At 43.7% G+C, this 24,364-nt stretch overlaps 1 protein-coding gene across 1 annotated transcript; it reads left to right on the top strand.

Moving 5' to 3' along the window:
* The first annotated feature begins 2,080 nt into the window (after nt 1–2,080).
* Nucleotides 2,081–23,628, top strand: TP53I3 (tumor protein p53 inducible protein 3). The gene is made up of 6 exons (XM_077488875.1): nt 2,081–2,243; nt 6,784–6,926; nt 7,167–7,434; nt 11,324–11,536; nt 20,396–20,592; nt 22,884–23,628. The coding sequence occupies exons 1-6, from the start codon at nt 2,237–2,239 to the stop codon at nt 23,064–23,066; spliced, it is 1,011 nt and encodes a 336-aa protein (XP_077345001.1). The 5' UTR covers nt 2,081–2,236; the 3' UTR covers nt 23,067–23,628.
* Nucleotides 23,629–24,364: the final 736 nt, after the last annotated feature.

Raw genomic sequence — 24,364 nt, 5'->3', positions numbered from 1 at the left:
ATACTCCAGGTGCGGCCGGACCAGAGTCTTGTAGAGTGGGAGAATTATCGTTTTATCTCTGGAGTTGATCTCCTTTTTAATGCATGCCAATATTCTGTTCACTTTGTTAGCAGCAGCTTGGTATTGCATGCCATTGCTGAGCCTATCATCTACTAGGACCGCCAGGTCCTTTTCCATCCTAGATTCCCCCAGAGCTTCTCCCCTCAGTGTATAGATTGCATTCATATTTTTGCCACCCAAATGCATTATTTTACATTTCTCTACATTGAACCTCATTTGCCATGTAGTTGCTCACCCCATTCATTTGTTCAGATCTTCTTGCATGGTTTCCACATCCTGCGGAGAAGTTATTGCCCTGCTTAGCTTAGTATTGTCTGCAAATACAGAGATTGAACTGTTTACCCCATCCTCCAGGTCATTTATGAACAAATGAAATAGGATTGGTCCCAGGACAGAACCCTGGCGGACCCCACTACCCACTCCTGACCATTCCCATAGTTCCCAACTATCCCTGATTTGGAGCAATGTCCCTCTGTCCCTCTTTCCTCCTTATTTGTCCCTCATTTTGGTCTGATCTATATAGCTGTAAATAAAATATCTTTCAAAAAGTGTTTCCAATGCTAAACCTTTCATCCAAGTTCTAAATTGCTGCATTTGTAAATTTTAAAAGCCAATATAAAGGAATAGAAGTGGTTAAAAAAAACACTTGTGGATTTAATTAACCTTTTTTGTTTTTGGTTAATTCTCCTTTAACCCCCCTGGCGGTATTCCTGATTCTGGCTTGGGGTGAAAATTTAGTACCATTAGCGGTAACCCTGAGCCAGACTCGGGACCGCATCGCTGGATCCAGCGATGTCCCCCTGCAGTGTGAGCGAGCCGTCCTCCGCTCGATCTATCACATAGTCAGGCTCCGTTCCCTGCGAGCGTTGCGACGCACGGGGACAGAGAACGGCGCCAAGTTCAAAAAGTAAAACACACACATTACATACAGTATAATGTAATTTTACAGATTACATTGCTGTATGTGATTATTTCACATCCCCTTTGTCCCTAGTGGTCTGTCCAGTGTCCTGCATGCAGATTTATATTATAAAAACTGTTCTTTCTGCCTGGAAACTGGAGATTGTCCATAGCAACCAAAACTATCCCTTTACATCAAAAATGGTTTTAGACCAGCTAGAAAACAGCGATAATAAATTAGAATCACTCGCAGAATTGAGCGATAGCGATTTGTGGGGAGATCCGTCATCAAATACTGAAAAGTAATGACAGTGACAATTCTGCAACTGAGCAAATTTCAGTGTTTTTGATTTGATTACATTATTGAATCATTTTTATTATTGTTATATTATTATTTGGTACAACTATTTATAGTGATTTATTATATTATAATTTATGATTTCATTTTTCAAACTTTATCATACCCGGGATGTCTGCTAGACTCTGGTTTGGACAGATTTAAGTGAGTTATTCCTAAGAATTACAGGACTACAATATAAAACGCCAAATTTTCATGCAAAATAATTGTACCGCTTTCAGCACCTAAAATCTGAAATAATCATACCGCCAGGGAGGTTAAGGGGGTGTGATGGGGCGTGTCCTATGCCTACATACATTTGCTAGTAGGTGTCCCTCATTCACATCTCAAAATGTTGGGGGTGTATGCCATTCCGAGTACTACCCATTTATCACCAAAAAATGGATGTCATTTTATAGCCAAAAAAGTAGATTTTTACATGTAGGAGCGAAGTGTCAGAATGGCCCGGATGGCAAATGGTTAAAACCACAGTTTACAGTCACTTTAAGCTTGCAGAAAATTTCATTTTCTCTAATATAACCCAGTCACATACTATATAGAAGCAATGTGTATAGGTGTGACTCCTATTCCAGTACTCCTCACTGTCCCCTGATGAACTTCACACCAGGGGGCGTGGTCACAAAACCATGAACAAGCATGAGACAGCGCCAGCAGCTGGAATAAACCATTCTTCTTTGCAGGGGAAATAAGAAACGCCCGGCCTGTATTTTACTGAAAATTAACTTCCTTTAATTTTAGCTAACAGTAATCCTCAATTTTTATTTCTTCTGCAATGTTCCTGGAGTTGGCATGTAAAGATGAAAATGTAAAGAATATAAAATGCCTCCCCCCTCCATGGAATGGGATTGTCTTGAAGTTAATGAAGTTGCTCAGAATCTCTTTTGAATACAGTCAGTGACAGCCTGCAGAAGTAAAACAATGTCAGGTGAGTGGAGGGGTGCAGGGGGCTCCTAGGACTAGCACAGCAGTGGCAGGTAAATGGAGGAGTGTCGGGGACTCCTAGGTGGAGGAGAGCAATGGCAGGTGAGTGGGGGAGTGCAGGAGGCTACTAGGTGAAGCACAGCAATGGGAGGGGAGTGAGGGGTGCAGGGGGCTCCTAAGAGGAGGAGAGCAAAGTGAGGGGAGAGGGGGATTACAGGAAGCTACTAGGTGAAGCACAGCAATGGGAGGGGTTGGAGGGGTGCAGGGGGACCTCTAGGAGGAGGACAGCAATGGGAGGGGGTGGAGGGGTGCAGGGGGGACCTCTAGGAGGAGGACAGCAATGGGAGGGGGTGGAGGGGTGCAGGGGGCTCCTAAGAGGAGGACAGCAATGGGAGAGGAGTGAGGTGTGCAGGGGGCTCCTAAGAGGAGGAGAGCAATGGGAGGGGAGTGGAGGTGTGCAGGGGGCTCCTAAGAGGAGGAGAGCAATGGGAGGGGAGAGGGGGATTACAGGAGGCTACTAGGTGAAGCACAGCAATGGGAGGGGGTGGAGGGGTGCAGGGGGGACCTCTAGGAGGAGGACAGCAATGGGAGGGGGTGGAGGGGTGCAGGGGGGACCTCTAGGAGGAGGACAGCAATGGGAGGGGGTGGAGGGGTGCAGGGGGCTCCTAAGAGGAGGAGAGCAATGGGAGAGGAGTGAGGTGTGCAGGGGGCTCCTAAGAGGAGGAGAGCAATGGGAGGGGAGTGGAGGGGTGCAGGGGGCTCCTAAGAGGAGGAGAGCAATGGGAGGGGAGAGGGGGATTACAGGAGGCTACTAGGTGAAGCACAGCAATGGGAGGGGAATGGAGGGGTGCAGGGGGACCTCTAGGAGGAGGACAGCAATGGGAGGGGAGTGGAGGGGTGCAGGAGGGACCTCTGGGAGGAGGACAGCAATGGAAGGGGAGTGGAGGGGTGCTGGGGGGACCTCTGGGAGGAGGACAGCAATGGGAGGGAAGTGGATGGGTGCAGGGGGCTCCTAAGAGGGGGACAGTAATGAGAGGTAAGTGGAGGGGTGCACGGTGCTCCTAGGAGGACAACAGCTATGGCAAGAGAGTTGAGGGCGCAGGGGGCTCCTAGATGGACAACAGCTATGGCAGGAAAGTTGAAAGGTGCAGGGGGCTCCCAGATGGACAACGGCTATGGCAGGAGAGTGGAGAGGTGCAGGGGGGTCCCCTTGGAGGACAACAGCTATGGTATGAGGGGTGCAGGGGGCTCCTAAATGGACAGCAGCTATGGCAGGAGAGTTGAGGTGTGCAGGGGGCTCCTAGATGGACAACAGCTATGGCAGGAGAGTGGAGGAGTGCAAGGGGGCTCCTAGATGGACAACAGCTATAGTATAAGAGTTGAGGGGTGCAGGGGGCTCCTAGATTGGCAACAGCTATGGCAGGAGAGTGGAGGAGTGCAGGGGGGTTCCTAGATGGACAACAGCTATAGTATAAGAGTTGAGGGGTGCAGGGGGTTCCTAGATGGACAACAGCTATGAAAGGAGAGTGGAGGGGTGCAGGGGGGCTCCTAGGAGGACAACAGCTATGGCAGGAGAGTTGAGGTGTGCAGGGGGCTCCTAGATGGACAACAGCTATAGTATAAGAGTTGAGGGGTGCAGGGGACTACTAAATGGACAACAGCTATGGCAGGAGAGTGGCGGAGTGCAGGGGGCTTCTAGATGGACAACAGCTATGGCAGGAGAGTGGAGGGATGCAGGTGGCTACTAGCTGGAGGATAGCAATGGAAGGAGAGTAGAGGGGTGCAGGGGGATCCTAGAAGAAGGATGGGAATGAGAGGTGAGTGGAGGGGTGCAACGGATTTCTAGGTGCAGCTGCTGAGAGTGTGTTTAACCCCCCAGCCCCCTCTGCCATCGATGTATGACAGGAGGTGGAGGTAAAAAGATTAAAGAAGAACTTAAAGTGTTACTAAACCCACAACAGTAAAATCAGTCTGTATATGCAGCATAGCATGTTTGTTATACTCACTGTGGAACCTAAGGGGTTAATGCTCTGCATTGTGTAAAAAGGCTGTTTTATCCTTTATGCACAGATCCTTCCCTCTCCTGCAATGTCTATCTGGGGAAAGAAAGCCAGCTAACACAGGCAGAGTAGCCAACCTGCACATGCTCAGTTGTGTCTTTTTATGCTGGAGAGAATACTTGTTCTCAGAGATAGCCAGGTCACATGATATTGACATCATACATGTGGACGTGTATACAGGCTGAAGTGGAAATCTCCACCTTCCTGAAATCTCAGCACTGGAGAAACTGTGCAGTTTTCAATGACTGTGGTATACAGATCATCCAAAAAGGTATATAATGTAAAAAGATTTATAAGCTGTGGGCACTTCAGGGGAGCAGAGGGCCCTAATTCCCCACGCAGTATAGATTCCCCCTACAGTCTTAAACCTCATTTAGCACAGACCCCTCCCAGCCCACCTGCTAAGTACAGACCCCACCAATACAGACTCTTCCTCCTAGTCCAATCCCTCAGTACAGAGCCCAAGCCACGCCACAGTACAGACCTCAGCCCACCCTACAGTACAGACCCTCTTCCTCCCCACAGTACAGACACTTTCCCCTCCATAAAGTCACTCACAAAATCCTGGGGACCTCACATGCCTTGGCAGAAGGTAGTCATCCCATAAGCTGTGAATGTGACTGCAACCAAGGAGGAACCTCCCTCTGCTTTTGCATATGAATGAGCTGGTGGTGGGATTTGTCGAATGTTAAATTATGCATATGCAGGCCAAGTACTTATTTGCCTTAAAATACGCTGTAGGCACAATGTATAGAAGGGGAGCCTTCGCTGGACAAAGTCCCTGTACATTGGACAACGGAACTAAACTGAAAATATGGAACAGCTCTGCATGATCTGGGATTGTTGGGAGTTATTACACATATCCTGTAATGCAGTGGTAGTGAAAAAGTATCCTGAGTATGTGTTATGAATACATTCTTGTTTCTATCCTTTTCACCTTCTTCTCTTATAGACACAATAGGAACTGTGGGGAAACCCTGCCTTTAGACCCCTTTCACACTGGGGCAGTTTTCATGCGTTTTAATGCTGGAAATAGCCTCTGCTATGCACCTGAAAATCTCCTCCCATTCATTCAAGTGTGACTTTTCACACCCGGGCGGTGCACTTGCGGGACATCCTGAAAAGTCCCAAAATCCCATTATCTCCAGAAGACCAAACAGGTAATCCTACTCCATGGAATCAAAGGCCTTCTTGGTGTCCAAAGAGGCCACTACCCTCTTACCAGAATTGTCATGCTCAGTTTGCAAGTTAATAAAGAGTCTCCTAATATTCATTTGCGCACATCATCGTTTTATAAAGCCAGTCTGATCCTGATTAACTAGTTTCAGAATTACCGATTGTGGTCTCCCTGCTAGCACTTTTGCAAGAGTTTTGGTGTCGAAATTCATCAATGAGGTAGGCCTATAGGATTCACATTTTTTAGGATCTTTTCCCCCTTTATGTATTAGGACCATAAGGGCTTCTCTCATAGAGGGGGGGGGGGGGGAGTCTTCCCTCCAACCTAGCAGCCGTGAACACACATAGGATTTGGGGTGCTAGCCCACTCCCAAAGGTAGTATACCATTCCGAGGGTATACCATCAAGATTTCCTAGGAGCAAAGGAAGATATTGCTCCTTGGGTTAGTGTTATCCCTTGTACACACGGTTGGAGATTCCGACAACCAAATCTGTCAGAGTAATTCCGATAGATTAATTCTGGAAGAGGTCCGGAAGTGATGTTGCATACACACGGTTGGACTAAGTTGTCTGAAAATCCGATTGTACATAACGTGATGACGTTATTTTCGTTAGGACGGGACTACGTTCAGGCTAGTAGCCAATAGCTTTGCTCTAGGAATTTGATCTGAGCATGCGTGGCACTTTGTCCGTCGGAGTAGGCTACACATGATTGGAGCAGTTTGTCGGAACATTTTACCGGCAAGTTGGAAAACTTGGTCCGTCGGATATTCCGACGGAAACAGTCCGATGCAGCCCACACACAGTCGGAATATCCGACAAAACGGTACGAGAGGACACATTCCGTCGAAATCTCCGACCTTGTGTACAAGGGCTTAGGGTTACAGGAAGGTTAGCTTTAGACATACAGGGAGGATAAGTGTTACCTATATAGCGAGGGTCAGGGTTACAGGGAGAGTTAGTTATAGGAGTACAGTGAGGGTCAGGGTTACAGGGAGAGTTAGTTTTAGGAGTACAGTGAGGGTCAGGGTTACAGGGAGAGTTAGTTTTAGGAGTACAGTGAGGGTCAGGGTTACAGGGAGAGTTAGTTTTAGGGTTACAAAGAAAGTTAATGTTAGGGATAGAATGAGGGCTACTTTTGTGGTCACCATGGGAGTTGGTTTTGGGTTACATTGTGGGTACCGCAAGTGCTACAGTGAGGGTTACCCCCAGGGAAATAGGCAGTGTGCAACTCCAGTACTGGCAAGTGGGGTGGCAGAGGGTCTTGGCATCTGCAGTTGTGTACATCTGATTGCCTTTGTTTTGCAGATAAGATGTTAGCGGCACATTTTGATGCTCCGGGAGGGCCAGATAACCTCTATGTTAAAGAAGTGAGCAGACCTGTCCCAAAGGAAGGCGAGGTTCTAGTACAAGTCCATGCCAGTGCACTGAACAGGGCGGATTTACTACAGGTATGTTCAGTTTTACTGTTCCAATTGACCTATTTAGTAGTTTTGTACTTTGTGGTACACAACTTCATGGTACACAAGATTTGGTACTGGTAAAGGGAAACTGACATATATTTTCAAGGAGCATTGAGGTATTATTGTGATTTTATTATTCAATTAATATCATTCTATAATGAGATTGAACTGCTTAATTTATAGCATCATCTATGTCACAAAATAGAACATATACTTTTTTTTTTGCAGACAAGGGGATATTATCCCCCACCCCCGGGAGCTAGTCAGATTATAGGTCTGGAAGCATCGGGCAAAGTGGTGGCACTCGGTCCAGGTGCTGACGGATGTTGGAAGATTGGAGATCGAGTGATGGCTCTGTTGGCTGGGGGAGGAAATGCCCAGTACGTCTCAGTACCCTCCAGTCAGCTTATGCCAATCCCCCCTGGTATGACAGATACCAATGCTGCTGCCATCCCTGAAGCCTGGCTCACCGCTTACCAACTCTTGCATTTTGTGGGTGAGTGGTTTTCTTATTTTTGGAGTCATATAGTCATTACTACTTGATTGTTGTGAGCAAATTAACTTAATTTCTATGCTTATTTAAAAGACAAGTATTACCAAAGCTTTTTTGGCCATCCTCTTTTTGGGTCACAGGACTATCCTTACTTTCGTTCTCCTGTGTCTGCTGGTAGCGACGTATTGCCTACTACCAGCTGACAGATCAGTGCTGCTCCAGACTCTGGAAGTCTGATTGACAGCTGACTCCACCTCCCAGCACACGGTTGAGAACCAAAACCAGCTGCACCCACCATCATCCCAACCTTTTTTTACCAAAAAACTGGAATATCAGTTTTCAATGGACTGACCCTAAAAGAAAATTGCAATGGGACCCACATTATTAAACTGTGAACATATAATGGCAAATGTATAATTGCAAGTGCTCCCAGGAGAAGATCGTAAAATCTTTGGTGACTTTATGGAAGTGAACTCTAGACTATAGGTCAAATTTTCTGCTGGCGTGCATGATGACAAATTAAATGTATTTAATCTCATGATTATGCCAAGTTTACGTTTCCTTATACATGAGAAGGAAAATATAAAATAGCTTGCTTTTAGCTTAACATTATTCCATGTAGTCTGTGCCCTCATAGCTATTACTTTACCTATCCAGAAACCCTATATAACTGCCTTCTTTTTCTAATTTATTTATTACAGGTACCTATATAGTGCCATCATTTACGCAGTGCTTTAGATATTTATTATACATTCAAATCAGTCCCTGCCCTCGGGTAGCTTACAACTAATGTTCCAAACTCACATGCATACATACTCATACTAAGGCTAATTTAGGCAGGAGCTATTTAACCTACCAGCATGTCTTTGGAGTGTGGGAGGAAATCGGAGTACGCAGAGGAAACCCACGCAAGCTCAGTGAGAACGTGCAGACTCGGTGCTGGTAGTGCTGTTGTTTGGAATCAAGCCAACGATCCTAATTCCTGCTAGGCAGAAGTACTAATCACTTTGTTGTCAAAGGCCAACCCCTTGGCTCTAGGCACCTCTGCTAAGGGCCCTGCCTCCACCCTTGAGCCTTCCGCCCACATATTTTTATTTTCTTTATTATACTTAACTTTTTTCAGGTGCCTTCAAACAGGTCACATGATGAGTAGGGTCTTCTTCCTCTTTTAATCTTCTCTGTTGGTGGGCAATTCTTGATGCAGAGTGCAGTACAGACGCGACGAGCCTTGCTCTCTACATCTTTACATTGTGGGCATGCACCCTAAGGAAGCAGGTCTGTGACACTCTATGTTGATAGTTTGTTATCGTTCTTATCAGTTGAATGACACTCAATTAAAAAATTAGGACATCTTGTAGTGAAACTAGATTGTTTGAACGCACAATGGCCAAGAGTAGGTGAATATTTCAGCCACAATTGCAGTTGTTTGGGGGGGACCTTTCCACCAAAAAAAAAAAAATCTATCAATGTTCTGTTTTAAGAATGTGATTTTCCAGATTTCAGCCTCATCTATCCAGTCCTCTGATCCAGTAAGAACCCCCTTATTCACACTCTTATTGTACTGTGGTAAAGGAGGGTGGGCAGGATGAAGACCACCCGCTCCGCCTCAAAAAACTCCACGCCTTTGGTCTCTGTGACTGTACTCTTTGCTGGTTCTCTTCCTACTTATCCAACCGCACTTTTAGCGTTTCTTACAACTCTACTTCCTCCTCTCCTCTTCCTTTCTCTGTTGGGGTCCCCCAAGGTTCTGTTCTTGGACCTCTTCTATTTTCAATCTGCACCCCCTCCCTGGGTCAACTGATAGCCTCCTATGGCTTCCAATACCACCTCTATGCCGACGACACCCAAATCTATTTCTCTACCCCTCAGCTCACTCCCTCTGTCTCCTCACGTATCACTAATTTACTATCAGCTATATCAGGCTGGATGTCACATCACTTCCTCAAACTCAATCTATCCAAAACCAAAATATTTCCTCCCCCCGTATGCCCCTTCCCCTTCCCCTGATCTCTCTGTCAAAATCGATGGCACAACCATAAGCACATCCCCACATTCTAAGATTCTAGGTGTAGTCCTGGAATCTGAGCTCTCCTTCAAGCAGCACATCCAATCTCTGTCCAAATCCTGCCACTTCAACCTACGCAACATCTCTAAAATACGCCCTTTTCTAACCAATGACACAACAAAGCTCTTAATTCACTCGCTGGTCATCTCTCGCCTTGAGTACTGCAGCTCCCTTCTCATTGGCTTACCTTTACATAGTCTATCACCTCTTCAATCCATCATGAATGCTGCTGCCAGACTCATCCACCTTACCAAGCGCTCTGTGTCTGCCAATCCTCTCTGTCAATCCCTCCACTGGCTTCCACTCGGCAAAAGAATTAAATTCAAAATACTAACAACTTCATACAAAGCCATTCACAATTTCGCCCCCCCAGCTACATAATTAGCTTAGTCTTTAAATACCAACCTACTCATTCTCTTTGTTCCTCTCAAGACCTCCTGCTCCCTCGTCACCTCCTCCCATGGTCGCCTCCAGGACTTTTCCAAAGCCCCTCCAATCCTATGGAATGCCCTACCCCAAGCTGTTCACTTATCTCCTACTTTATTAGATGATTTTAGATGATCCCTGAAAACACTTCTCTTCAGAGAAGCCTATCCTACCCACACCTAACAACTCTATAATAATTTTCTCCATCAGCTCACCCCTCACAGTTATTTTGTTTTGTTTCCACTTGACCCTCCCTTCTAGATTGTAAGCTCTAACAAGCAGGGCCCTCTGATCCCTCCTGTATTGATTTGCATTGTAAGTGTACTGTCTGCCCACATGTTGTAAAGCGCTGCGCAAACTGTTGGCGCTATATAAATCCTGTATAATAATAATAATAATCCAAAGTCAAGTTCTTACTAACAAATTGAAACCGATTTCAGGGGATTAAACCAAGTTTTTTCAGTTTGGAAAATTATTAGCAGACACCTTGTAGTTCTTGTTCTTGGGAAGAATTTTTGTTTTCAAAAGTTGAAATGGCTGCAAGTTTTTCTTTGGTTACAGACCACTCTTGTCTGTTTGCCTGCTTGATGGCTCATTTGTCTAGCATGTAGACAGATGCGATCTACTTTCTCCACTGCAGGTGGCGCTCTTTCGCAGTGTCACAGCAGTTGAAGAGGAGGTCAGGAAGAACACAGTTCCTCTGTGGTTTCCTGGGTCACTGGGGAAGCATCCAATTGGATGCTCCTGCCCCATTTGACTCTGGCAACCATCTTAAGTCAGGCAGAGCCAATTTAAGTCCCTGGCTCCCAGGTTTGGCCTGCATTTGCGAATGGGCAGTATAGGGAAAGATGCTGCATCTGTTAGGGACAGAAGTAGCAGTAGGGAAAGCATAGGGACTACTAATCCTCTGGACATCCTCCCGATTGGGCATGAGACATCCAGGATGCATTCTGCTCTCTTTACAGTCAGGCTGAGCAAAACTCTATTCTCTTTGCTGAAAACCGTGCACCCGGTTGGGTGGTTCTCCTATCGGGCCTTATTGTGAACTGCCACTGCATTACTTCAATACACGTTCTCTATTGTACCCGACTATGTGAATTATTGCCACCACACCACACCCATCTACACGCATAGCAGGAAGAAAAGCTGTCCAATGGGAGTTAGATAAACAGGAGGCTTCCAGATAATCAGTAGACACTAAATGAAGAGCTAATTTGAAACAACGTCAAAGAAACTTGGCCAGAAAAGATGAATAGTTACAGTATATCTAATGATTAATTTATATCATAATTGTAATTGTTTTTTGTTTTGTTTTTACCATAAAGTGTAACACTTTAAATAATGGAGTGGCTCGTTATCTGCCTATTTTATTTTGTGATTTTTTTTTCTTTATGTTTAAAGGGAAGGTCCGGAAAGGTGAGACAGTGTTGATACACGCAGGAGCTAGTGGTGTTGGCACTGCTGCCATCCAGCTGTGCCGTTTTGCTGGAGTTGTACCCATCGTGACGGCTGGTTCGGCTGAAAAACTTGAGTTTGCCAGGAAACTTGGAGCTGCTTCTGGATTCAACTACAAAGAGGAGGACTTTGGCACTAAATGTCTGGAGGCCACAAACAGTAAGTTCAGTGCAGCAGCTTAATATACACAGTGAGATTAATCACTAACACACAGTGTAAGGTATTAATAAACCAAAGGTCTCGTATATGTAAGTTTACATAAGTAATGCACAGGAAACAGAGTGGAATTATACACAGAACCAGATCAGAAGATTGCTTTTGTTTTCTGTGCTCTGCTCACAAATACAGTCACTGAAATCTGATTGGCTGCAAAAAAAAATCCAAAATCTTTTGACCAGGATTGAATGTTTTGCTCTTGTATAGCAACTTTATATAATCTTTCTGCTTCATATGCAATTTCCAGTCATACTTCTTGGCCTTGGGGCCATGGGTAGAGTAGAACCTCTGTCAGGTTTTTATTCCAGTCTGGGTCCCTGCTTGGGAAATGTTCCCCTTTTTATTTGCCATGATGACCATTGTCACCCAGGGACAAAGAGATTGGAAATTTAAAATGTTAGTTTTCAGCAGAAGAGGAGATAAAGAGAAATCTTCCATTGGGGACTACTGTTCTGGTGACAGCTGTCTAAGGTGGGGATTTCTCTCATTACCTGTGATACTACTGGACCAGGAAATAAAAGGGATCTCCCCAGTGGGGGACAGATAACAAAAAGTAGACTGACAAGAGAGTTCTAAACCTAAATGTAAAAAAAATGGTTTGGCTTGACACTTGAAGTTGAACGCCAGGCAGATATAAAAGACCACAGCGATGTATTCATTTAACCACCTTACAACCGCAATATACATGTTTGCAGCTGCAGGATGGGTGCCATGGTGGTTAATGTCCACCCCCTGCTTATATGCATTGTTGTGTTGTGCAATGCACATTATCAGTGATGCCATAACTGTGGCTGAGCTGTTGCCTGTAGGATGGCCTCCTAATGCTGGCAGCAGTGTGTAGCCAACTACAGTGCGCCACTTTTTACCTCGGGCATCAATCTCTGTATAGTCTGTAAAGCTCAGAGAGAAGGGAGAAACAGCAAAACACACCAATAGTTTTTTTTTTTCTGCAATGCAAATAGCATGCTGATAGAAGTATAGAGCAGAATGACAGAAAGATGAACTCATTAGTGTATTGCGTCTCCTTACGTACTGCAGTGACAGGGTAGAGATGGCGAGGAGAAAGCAAAAGGAAAAAACACAGCAGAGAATATCAGGCCCTGTGTAGATCAGTGTAAATATCAGAACTGGATGGACAAAAAAAACTAATCTTTTGGCAAGTAATCAGCCCCTTTATATGTATTTAGCTGTATACCTGGCATTCATCTTTAAAGTGATTGTAAATAATCACCTTGTAAAACAACCTATTTAGTTTAAAATAGAAATGAAAGGCAAAAGATTTTTGTATAGATATAAAAAAGTAAACATTATAAATTCAGTTTTTCCTTTTTTATAAGTGATCACATACCCTCTGTTCTCAGCTGTATAAGAGCTGGGGGGAGGAGAAGCAGCAGCACACTGAGCTTCCCAGTGAATGGTTGTGCAGCAGGGGTGTCAGGTCAAGTCTGATCATTGGAGGAGAACGGGCTGAGTTCCCAGCATAGCTAGAGAATTGACCACGCTCTCCTCTCCTGCTTAAAGTGGTCAGTTCTTAAAGAGGAAGTAAACCCTGATGGGTTTACTTCTTCTTTGTCTCCCTGCAAAGGTAAAGCATAATGGGCTACTATGCATCGCATAGTAGCCCATTATGTGTCACTTACCTGACACAGGAGCCAGCAAAGTCACTGCTGTCCCCTGTAGTACGGAGCGTCCATTTTCTTCCGGGTATTACTGCTCCGGCCGCTCACAGCACCGGAGCAGCGATGTCGACACTAACGGCATATCGCCGTTAGCAGCGGAATGCTGCTAACGGCGTTAGTGCGCCTGCACGCCGCTGTCTACGGCACATGTGCCGTAGACAGCAGTGCCTGTCTTTTAGTAAATATCTCCTAAACCGTGTAGGTTTAGGAGATATTTCTTTGACCTACAGGCAAGCCTTAATCTAGGCTTACCTGTTAGGCAAAGAGGTTTGTCAGGGTTTACAACCACTTTTATACGGAAGCAGAGGGACTAGCAGGAACACCAGGGATTTCACACAAAGGAAGCAATAAAAAAAAGAACAGGATACTTTCTAATATAAGTACATGGTACAGCAGCCACATATCAGAAATATGAAGTGTTTGGTTTAACAAACGCTTTACGTAATATGAGGAGTAGAGAAAACAAGGTTGATCATTTTGTTAAAAAAAGGAATTAATTAAAAATGAATTAGAACCGCCCTTTTCCAAAAATACTTTTAAAGTGCAAGTGCTAGAAATGCATCAGACAATATCAACAAACACAAACGTATGCATATAGTGGAAAAATATATGTGTAACGTCCACAAAATGGTTAAGTGTCCAATCAAAAATCAAAAAATTGTGCATGTGAATCTTCCAATTCTTGACGAACAGTAAGGAATAGATCTTCCACCACCATCACCTTCTACTCACCAGAATCCCATGACACCCATTACAGGTAGTCATATGCACCTGTGGATAATGCCACTGGAAAAGCCTCACAGCCACAATTTCTGTCCGGACATTCAGGAACAGGATCCCATGGGACCTAATGCAGGTCCCCACAAACGCTTATACGTAGTTCCAGTGTAGAAATGTTCATAACCAAAGCATCAATCCAAACAGGTATCCAAAGATTTAAAAGAGAAAAAGGGCTTCCATGGTGAAGTATATCAAAAATGTATTAAAAAATTGAGTTTAAAATAGATTAAAATCAAATCTCCAATATCACCTAACACAACCATGTGTTGGAGACGCCGTTAGCACTCCAGCTGCATTGCAAATGGCGGAAGTGACATATAACGCTCAAGCCACCCTATGCATTTCCTCAGCACACTCTGACGTCATCAGGGATCAAGTAATCGGATACGTCGCTTCTATATTTCTACAAATCAGTCAATTAAGGATATCCAATCCAGTTCAATCCTTACACAATATACGATAAACTATTAAGTCTTGCTACAAATATCGAAGACGGTGGAAACAAATTACATTTAAATAAATTAACTAAATTTGTTTGTGTGAAAAATATTTTTTAAATGTATTTAAAAAGTATTTTAACCACCTCAATACAGTGCAATTACACCCCCTTCCTGCCCGAGCCAATTTTCAGCTTTCAGCGCTGTTGCTATTTAAATGACAATTGCGCAGTCATGCTACGCTGTACACAAACAGAATTTTTATCATTTTGTTCCCACAAATAGAGCTTTCTTTTGGTGGTATTTGATCGCCTCTGGGGTTTTTATTTTTTGCTAAACAAATAAAAAAAGACGTAAAATTTTTTAAAAAAAGTTTTTCTTTTGTTTCTGTTATAAAATTTTGTAAATAAGTAGGTTTTCTCCTTAACTGATGGGCACTGATAAGGCGGCACTGAAGGGCACTGACGATGGGCACTGATAGGCGGTACTGATGGGCACTAGGCGGCACTGATGAGTGGCACTGTTATGCAGCACTCATGGGCATTCATGGGTGGCACTGATGGGCACTGATAGGCAACACTGTGCACTGAAAGAGTGCACTGATGGGTACTTATGGGTGGCACTGATCGGCGGCACTGATGGACACCGATATGCGGCACTGATAGATGGCATTAATAGGCATCACTGATTGCACTTGCACTGGCAGGCATTTGGGATGGGCACTGATTGGCAGCTGCCTGGGTACTGATAGGCATCAGCCTGGGCACTGATTGGCATTTCCTTGGTGATCTAGGGTGGCATACCTGGTGGTCCAGGGTGGTACCAATCCCTGGTGGTCCCGGCGGCATCCTGGCACTGAGACTGCACTGATGGGTACTTATGGGTGGCACTAATAGGCGGCACTGATGGGCACCGATATGCAGCACTGATAGATGGCATTAATGGTCCAGGCGGCATCCTGGTGGTCCTGGGTGGGCATCCGGGGGGGGGGGGGCTGTGCTGATAAACAATCAGACCCCCCCCCCCCCCCCCCGTCAGGAGAGCAGCCAATCAGCTCTCTTCTTCTCGTGTCTGTCAGACGCGAGTGGCGAAAAGCTGATCAACGGCTCTTCCTGTTTACATCGTGATCAGCCGTGATCATGTGGTAAAGAGCGGTCGTTCTGGGAGGACATCATATGATGCCTGCCCAGAACGAGAGCTGCACCGCCTGGCCATCACTTGACGACCAGCGGGTGCAAGGAGGATAAAAAATTTAATGGATACTGCCATCTTGTGGCCGAAAAACAAATGATGAGTGGACACAATAGAAGAAAAGGGGGGCTTTTAAGGCTAGAGCCATCTAGAGGCAAAGGGGCTTTATCACTGGAGCCATCTTGTGGCGAAAAAGGAAAACGGATTCAAGTAGAATGGATTGCCTTTAACAATATAGTGTTACACAAACCACAGATTCCTAATAATTGGATAAATAACAATTAAGGTCTATATCTACGTTGATTCCCGCAGGTGTGAGTGTGTTTAATTTATAAATCCATTCGGTTTCATTTTTTTATATTTTCTGGGTCATATTTCCTCCCCTCCAATCTATATCTATTTTATCAATCCCAAAGAATTTTGCCACATTAGGATCCTTGTTGTGATGTGTCCTGAAGTGGTTAGAAAGACTATGTTTCGGGAAACCTTTTTTTTAATATTATTTAGATGTTCATTAATGCGAGTACATAAATTTCTTTTAGTGCGTCCCACATGTTGCAACCCGCATAGACAAATAATAAGATGGGTGACATGGGTCGATTTACATGTAATACATTTCTCAATTTTATATTCACTCCTCATGCTAAATGATGCAAAATTCTATACTTTTCTCACATTTCTCCTCATCAATTTACATGCTTTACATTTTTTACAGTAATAGAATCCTGTTAGATCCAAAAAAGTGCCAACTTTCTTTGGAGGGTTCAATACATTTGGAGTTAATCTATGTCTTAAATTTGGTGCATGTCGATAGATGAACCTGGGGCGATTGGGCAACAATTTTGACAATGTCCTGTCTGTCAGCAGTACTGGCCAGTGTTTCATAACTATCTTCTCTAGACTTTTATAATCTTGAAATTGGTCAAGAAGGCTATGAAATCTAAATTTCGTTTCTTTTTGGGTTTGTCATCCAAAAGTAGTTTTCTATCCCTCTCCATATTTTGTGATTAGATAGACCTAAGATCCTGATCTCTATATCCCTTGTCTTTGCATTTATTAACCATGATCTCTGACTGGTGTAAATAATCCGACATGCTGTCACAAATTCGCCTGATTCTCATCAGTTGACCCTTTAGCGTCAAATATGTTTTTATTACATTTTTAACAGGGTGATACATTACCAAGCGTATTACATTTGAATGTTCAGAACAGTAGGTATATACAAAACATTCTGCATCATGATTGCAGTTGACCCTTTAGAACCCCGCTTAGGCACCTAGGGTGGAGGCAACTTGATCATTTTGTTGCCGTATTTTCAGTTCACATTTAGAAGAAAGGTGCTAAATGTCTTTTCTTGCAGTGCATTTGTTGCAAGCAGGGAAAACACTCCTGCCACGTTATTTTGGAAACAGGCAAAAATTATGTTTCTGAGGGTCTGTAGGATTAACAGTGTCATGCTGTGCAGATTTAAGCTGGCTATACACTGATCGAATTTCGTCTGGTTGAATCAGGTCCTTCATATCGTGGAACTGCTTTGAGTTGGCCCTCAGTAACTATCTGGACTTAAAAAAAAAAAAAAAAATGAGCAGTTCAACTTTTTTTTCCTTTTTGCCTTATATGTACCAAGGCTGCTGTGTATGTTACAAAATATAGCAACAACAGTAGTGTGCTAATGTATTTCTTTTATGTCTTGGATAAAGACGATTGCAACAGAAATCTGCCTGGTTCAGGTCCCCAGCCTAATTTTGATCAGTATTTTTTTTTTTTTTTTGTGTATAGCCAGCTTTAGTCAACATTTTACATGCTGTAGCCTAGTAAACAAATTTCTATTATGAACTATTTAAGTAATATATAAGTGCATCAGATCTGATGTGGGGGTTTGAGTCACTATATGCGGTTTGTCATTCGATATCCTTTGAATTCTGCACACCTGCCATGTAAAATACCAGTTTACACAATACAGGATGCCTTACGTTCTCTGGACTCTGTCAACTCCTTAATGTTCTGGTAAATCAAGGAGGTGAGTGCTGTTCCTTCCTAGAATTTCCCTCATGTGTTTTACAAATGGAAGTCTTTAGAGTGTTATTTTTCAATTCTTCTGCGCTGTTTGTTTTGGCGTCCAGCAGGCTGAACAAACCTTGTGAGTCAGATGTCCACCATGTTATGTTCAGTTATCACAGGGAGTGCCAGTTATCATTAATACTTTGGTAAACATGCTGTATGGATATGGTAAGACTTCTTGTTTGAACCTGTACTTGTGATCTAACAAAGAGGGGAAATTAGCAAATCTCCTTCTACGTCGTTTCATGTTTTCCATCCATTGCAGCTGAACCCTGACAACCTATTGATGAGCTATATTCATCGCTTTCTAAAGTGAAGCTGTCATGGTGAGGTCCACTCTAATTCATCCCAAAGGTGTTCTTTTGTGTTGAAATCAGGACTCTGTGCAAGACAGTCAAGTTCCCCTATCCCAAACTCGCGCATCCATGTCTTTATGAACCTTGGTTTGTGCACTGGTGTGCAGTCATGTTGGAACAGGAAGGGGCAATCCCCAAACTGTTCCCACAAAGTTGGGAGCATGAAATTGCACAACATGTCTTGGTATGCTGACGTCCTAAGAGTTCCCTGCACACAACCCCTGAAAAACTACTCTGCATCATAATCCCCCCTCCACCAAATGATTTTGGACCAGTGCACAAAGCAAGGTCCATAAAGACATGGATAAGCGAGTTTGGGGTGGAGGAACTAGACTGGCCTCCTCCTGACCTCAACCCAATACAACACCTTTGGGATGAAGTAAAGCGGAGACTGCAAGCCAGGTGTCTGACCTCACAAATGTGCTTCAGAAAGAATGGTCAAACATTCCCACAGACATACTCCTAAACCTTGTGGATAGCCCACCCAGAATAGTTGAAGCTGTTATAGCTGCAAAGGGTGGGCCATCTCAGTATATTGAACCCTATGCACTAAGACTGAGATGCCATTAAAGTTCATCTATGTGTAAAGACAGGTGTCCCCATACTTTTGACAATATAGTGTATATTATAGTAGGCCCATAACAAACTCTTCCCTGTGTCTAAATTGGGATCCTTGCACCACAAGATTTCTCGGCTATGTGCTATGGAGAAAGCTTGACTCATGAGCCAGGTCAAAGCTTATGCTCATGTTTTTGACTTCTCATTGCTTCAAATCCTAAACTCAATAGCTTGTGCTGCCAAATGGAGAGGCTGCTCTAGCAGGGCATTTTTTTCAATACCTTTCTGCTACAAGATTTAATTAAAACCCTATTACAACTTTAAACTATACATCGTGGGCAACAAAAAATCCTTCTCTGCAGTGGGGCTGCGACTGCGCTGTAAGAATTAATTGCGTGTTTTCTCGGGGACAGGAGGAACAGTTCTGCTCACCTGATCCTTTGTTCCCCCAGCAGATGGTGTCTCCCTTTATATTATAAAGGGCTGCACAAACTGTTGGCGCTAAATAAATGCTGTATAATAATGTGTATAAAATCTTGTCATGCTACAACAACAGCATCGAGTCCACACTACATAATAAACAGTAACAGGATGTTGTGAGTCCAACAGGCTATCGTGTTTGGAGGGATTTCCCTCTTCTTCCCTCTGGCCTTGAGGAATAGGGAAACCCCTCAAAATGCATTAGTCTATTGGACTCACGACATCCTGTTACTGTTTATGATGTAACATGAACTTGATAGCATGAGCATGATGAGATTTTTTAGCTTTTAGTTTGTATTTTACTTATGATTTTTATTATTAAAATACATGTTTTGAGGATAATGCGTTAGTCTGGTGCGCCCTCTGTTTTGTTTGTTTTATGTTATCATGCCCAATGCAGGGCTATACACCCGTCATTGGTGTTGATGATGTCAGGATCTTAGAGAGTGGGGGTGAGGAAGCTGTGGGGACTGGTCTAGCTTCGGGAACAGCGGAGAATCTGGGAAGTAAATTTTCTTTTCTGTGATAGGAAGTGTGATAGGGTATGCTCCCCCCAAACCTTGCCTGGCTTGCGGGCTGCATTCTCTGATAAGGGTCTGGTATGGATTTTGAAGGGGGACCTCATGTTGTTTTTGTTTTGTTTATGGTGTCCCCAAAATTCTTATCAGACCAGAAGGACTTGGTATGGATTTTGGGGGGGGGCACGTGCCATTTATTATTATTATTATTATTATTATTATTATATATTTTTTTTCAGATCTTTTGCTTATATTCTGACAGCAGGAATGAGTCATAGTTGTTAGGACGCTGGCGAATGCTGGCTCCTAACAACCAATGCAAAAATGGGCCATTTGTCTATTTATAGCCATTTAGGTCTGCTTATGTTTTTTAAGCAGAACAAAAATGAAGACTTGTTCTGTTTTACATTCAATGTGCGTTCAGGTCCTTTTTTTAAACAGGTGATCATCCGTTTACCAATAAGAATGCATTGTTGTCCATTTCAAGCCATCAGCGGATGGATGAAAAATGGATAGATGGCGTTTGGGATCCTGAGGATGCTAGGTGGCTTTTGGTTGACTTAATGGACATGCTTTTTTTTCAAACTGACATCTATGAATAAACATTATCCTCCTCAGTTGTTTAAGTTGGGTAATGTCATGGGGCAAACAAAGTCTGACTGTTATCAATATAAATGCTTCAATATTTTTTTTTCTGGAACAGATACCATTCCTATCATAACTTCCACATTCTCTTCTGCAGATGTTGGTGTTGATATTATATTAGACTGTGTGGGGGCGACACACTGGGAAAGGAATCTAAAGTGCCTGAACACTGACGGCCGCTGGATTGTCTATGGGTTGATGGGCTCTGGTGTGATTCATGGAGATTTCCTGACAATGTTATTGCGGAAAAGAGGAAGCCTTCTGGCCAGTACACTGAGATCCCGCTCGAGCAAGGTAAGTGAACACATAGTCGGGATGATGAGTACACTCTCTGCTTAATACAACTATTGATTTACAGTATGTTCTCTTTAAGGACTGAATGTTTTTGATGTGCTTGATGGGCTTTTGTTTACATCAGATCTGCTTTTCTCCCTATGCAAGTCAATAGGAATGCAACAGCAGGTTGATGCAGCTTAGAAGAAAATCAAACACAACCCTTATTGGAATTTGAGGTCTGAGTTGCCACAATGGGTCAAGAAATCAAAATACAATTTTTTTAGCAACATATAGTGCACATAGAGTAGGTGCAGTGATGTGCGTTATAAAAAAAAAAAAACAACATAAGGTGAGCGTTTTTTTCCACAGCATAGTGTAAATGGGCTGTATAATCTCAGACATCTAAAAATGTAAAATGCAAGCTGAATTAACATGAAAGCAAACTGCCCTCAACACAAGCCAAGAACTCATTGACACATACCTAAGGCCCCGTTCACATCTTAGCAGTGGCGGCTGGTGCTATATTTTTTGGCGGCAAACAATCCACTGCCCCCCCCACACTCCATCCTTACCAGCACACAGCACTGCACTCCATCCTCCGCATACATAACTCCAGCCTCTGCAGGCACACACAGTGTGATCACATCATCACTATTGGCAGAGTGGATTGTGGAGCTGCTCGGAGGAGATCTAGGGAGTTGTATCACACAGGACTGGGAAGTTGGGTCATACGGAACTGGTAAATTTGCACATCACAAGAGATTTGTGTAGAACGGCCACTCCCCCCAGTCAGTCGGCAGATCAGACACGCGGCCCCTCCAACCCCTGGGCTGATCACCCACACCCTTTGCCCCTGTCGGTCTGTCACCAGCTCTGTAATTAACCCATCTATGTCATGGGCGGTGGCTTCATCCTGCATCTCCTCCTCCTCAGCTTCACAGCGTTTCCTCCTCTGCAGCCAATACAATCGCTTCGCCTATCTGCTTCCTGATTGGCCCGGGAGGAGAATCGGGAAGACACTAGCGAATATTAATTTGCTATTGTCACGCAACTGGGTGGGCTTAGGGTGCAGTGCTCTGTGCCCCAAGCCCACCCTTATTTGAAGACAATTAGAGCCTCAGGCTTTTGTCATGTGCTTCTATAAAAAAAAATACAAAAACAAAAAACCCCATTGAAATCCAGGCATCCAACACCCTGCATATAGGCCAGGCTCATGGATTTGGGGGGGGGGGGGGTTGTGGAGCCCCTGTGCCTTGTATGGACGGGCTGCCACTGCATCTTACTGTATTAGAATTCCATGCAGATTTGCACAATTCTTCCTGCAATTCCAAATTGCGCTAAAATCATGGTTAAATGTATGAAACGTGTTGTGTGTGCCATTCATTCTTAATGGCATCCTAAAGTACAAAAAAATGGGCATTTTGTAACAACAAAACTGGACAAATCATGCTGTACAAAAACACACCAAAGTTGGCTCCAAAAAGGGTACAGGAGCCACTTTGGTGCATTTTTTTTGGAACAGAGGGCAGCCCATTAAATTAAATGGTGCCGCTTCCAAAACGCGGTAAATAACACAGTGCTTCAACATCACTAGATGTGAATGGAGACTTAAGGTGAATACTAGGAGGCAACCCCCTTGCAGATCTCACATTTTCTTGTGATATAATCTTTTAGTTAAAGTGTGTGTCTATGTATATATAATATAAAGAAGGATTAGAATCTCTATCAGGGGGTTTATTGTTGTCAGTCTCCCTGCTGGGTAGTTTCGCCCCTCTATTTGTCATGGTGACAAAAGAAGAGGGTAAATGTATAATTCAAAATTTTAGAGTTGTCACCAAAAGGTGCAGTAAAATATTCCATTGGGGACACCTGTTCCTAAATGTTGTAGAGGTTTGCTCTCACTTCCTGTTTCATCTCCAGGACAGGAAGGGAAATCTCACCTTCTGGAAACAGACAGCAAAAAATAAATCAACAGGGTTTTGTTTTTTGTTTTTTTTACCCTACTCTATCCAAAGCTAAAATTCTTTTTACCTACACTTTAAATAGTTCTCTGAAATCTGGTGTTGTGGAACCACCAGGAAATGTTCCACCAGGAAATGCTGAGATATAGAACACTGGTGAGATAACATTGCTATGGAAGTTTCTGCTGTTGTTTCTTTGGGACTATGAGAGGTGGAGAAATTCAAATTTTAGCTATAAAGCTATATCAAAACAGGATAGCGGTTTTGTAAAGAAAATGCTTTATACTGGCATTTTGACACATAAACCATTCTACATATGAAGGTAACTGTGTTCTGTTTGTGTTTCAGTACAAGGCAGAGCTGGTGAAGGCTTTCACAGAAGAAGTTCTCCCTAACTTTACTCCTGGCCATTCTATCCAGCTGCAGCCAATAGTAGACAGCGTGTTCCCCTTCGATAAGATTGCTGATGCACACCGCCACATGGAAGCCAACAAGAACATGGGGAAAATCATTCTTCAGATCCCCGTGTGACACCAGGAGGGAAATGTGTATTATTATCCACCTTGTATACAATTGTCTATGTGAAGAAGTGTGACACTGCCACTGTCCTGTATGTGTTTAAACTGTAATGTAATGTTTGTATAATTGACATGGACAGTATCCACATGATAGAACACTCCCAGTTACTGATGGGTCATATGATCCTTATGCATTTAAAATCTAAAGATGGAAATATACACTCTGATTTATTTCATTATTCCCACTTGTTTTCAAATGAATCTGGGAAGTTGTGCCTGCTGCATATCTTTCTATTTTCTTACCAGCTGTTATTTTTACAACTATTTAGTGGGGATTTCTTAGAAAAGGGGTAAATGCAGGTAGGTAGATTTCAGATAAGGTTTACTGGAACATTTTTGCAATAATACCTCCCCCCAAATGATATCAGTGTCAACATGTCACCATTTTTCTAGGTAAATATATTTCTAAAGGTGCTATTGACAGGAAATTTTCACGACCTGTACCATGTAGCTTAGTGTTCAGGAGTGCAAAAGGGAATTTCCCTCTATTGAGTAAATAAAGACATTCCAACCAGCCCACGTTTGTAAGTATATCTCGTGTTTGTGTTGTGCCGTGAGGACTAAGTCCTCCTGTTTGCGTATTTCCTCCACCTTGCGGAGCCAATCTGCCACCATCGGAGGGCACGGCTGCTTCCATCGAATTGGGATGCATGCTATAGCTGCATTCAATAAGTGACGTGTGAGAGATTTTTTGTACTTTTTCATCGACATTGTCGATAGGTGAAGGAGGAAGAAGGCCGCTTCGTCGGGGACCGTATAGTCTGTGATTAGCTGTGTGATACGTCTAACCTCCCTCCAGAAGTAGCTCAGCTTAGGGCAAGACCAAAAAATATGTAAAAGTGACCCTTCCCCCTCCATGCAACACCAACAGCGGTCTAAGGTGCCGGGGAAACACTTATGTAGTCTGGAGGGAGTGAGGTACCATCGGGACAAAATCTTGTAATTAGTTTCCTTCGTCTTGCTGCAGATGGATGAATGAATCGTGCAGTCTATAATTTTTTGTTGTTGTGAATTTGAGAATGTACAGTTAAGCTCTTTCTCCCATTTCTCTAAGTAGGGCAATGTCGTTTGCATTGAGGGTGTGTTAATCAGGGCATGCATGTGCGAGAGAAGTCTTGTAGTGGTGTCAGTATCTGAGCAGAGGTCCCCAAAAGGCAGCAGTTGTCTATCAAAGTTACCAGTTTTCGGTAGGGAGTGTAAAAAATGGTGTAGTTGCGCAGCGTTCCAGAAAGGAAGCCGGAACCCCCCGGC

Source organism: Lithobates pipiens, unplaced genomic scaffold, assembly GCF_037356315.1.
Source record: "Lithobates pipiens isolate NorthernLeopardFrog02 unplaced genomic scaffold, aLitPip1_a1.2 Scaffold_18, whole genome shotgun sequence".
Taxonomy (NCBI): Eukaryota; Metazoa; Chordata; class Amphibia; order Anura; family Ranidae; genus Lithobates; species Lithobates pipiens.
Note: the sequence above shows the minus strand (reverse complement) of the source record. Positions and strands in the feature narration are given on the sequence as shown.

Excerpts from the sequence above, each read along its gene's own strand:
- TP53I3 (XM_077488875.1), top strand. Across the intron at positions 7,435-11,323 it reads CCAACTCTTGCATTTTGTGG|GGAAGGTCCGGAAAGGTGAG; the intron begins GTGAGTGGTTTT and ends TTATGTTTAAAG. Across the intron at positions 11,537-20,395 it reads ATGTCTGGAGGCCACAAACA|ATGTTGGTGTTGATATTATA; the intron begins GTAAGTTCAGTG and ends TCTCTTCTGCAG.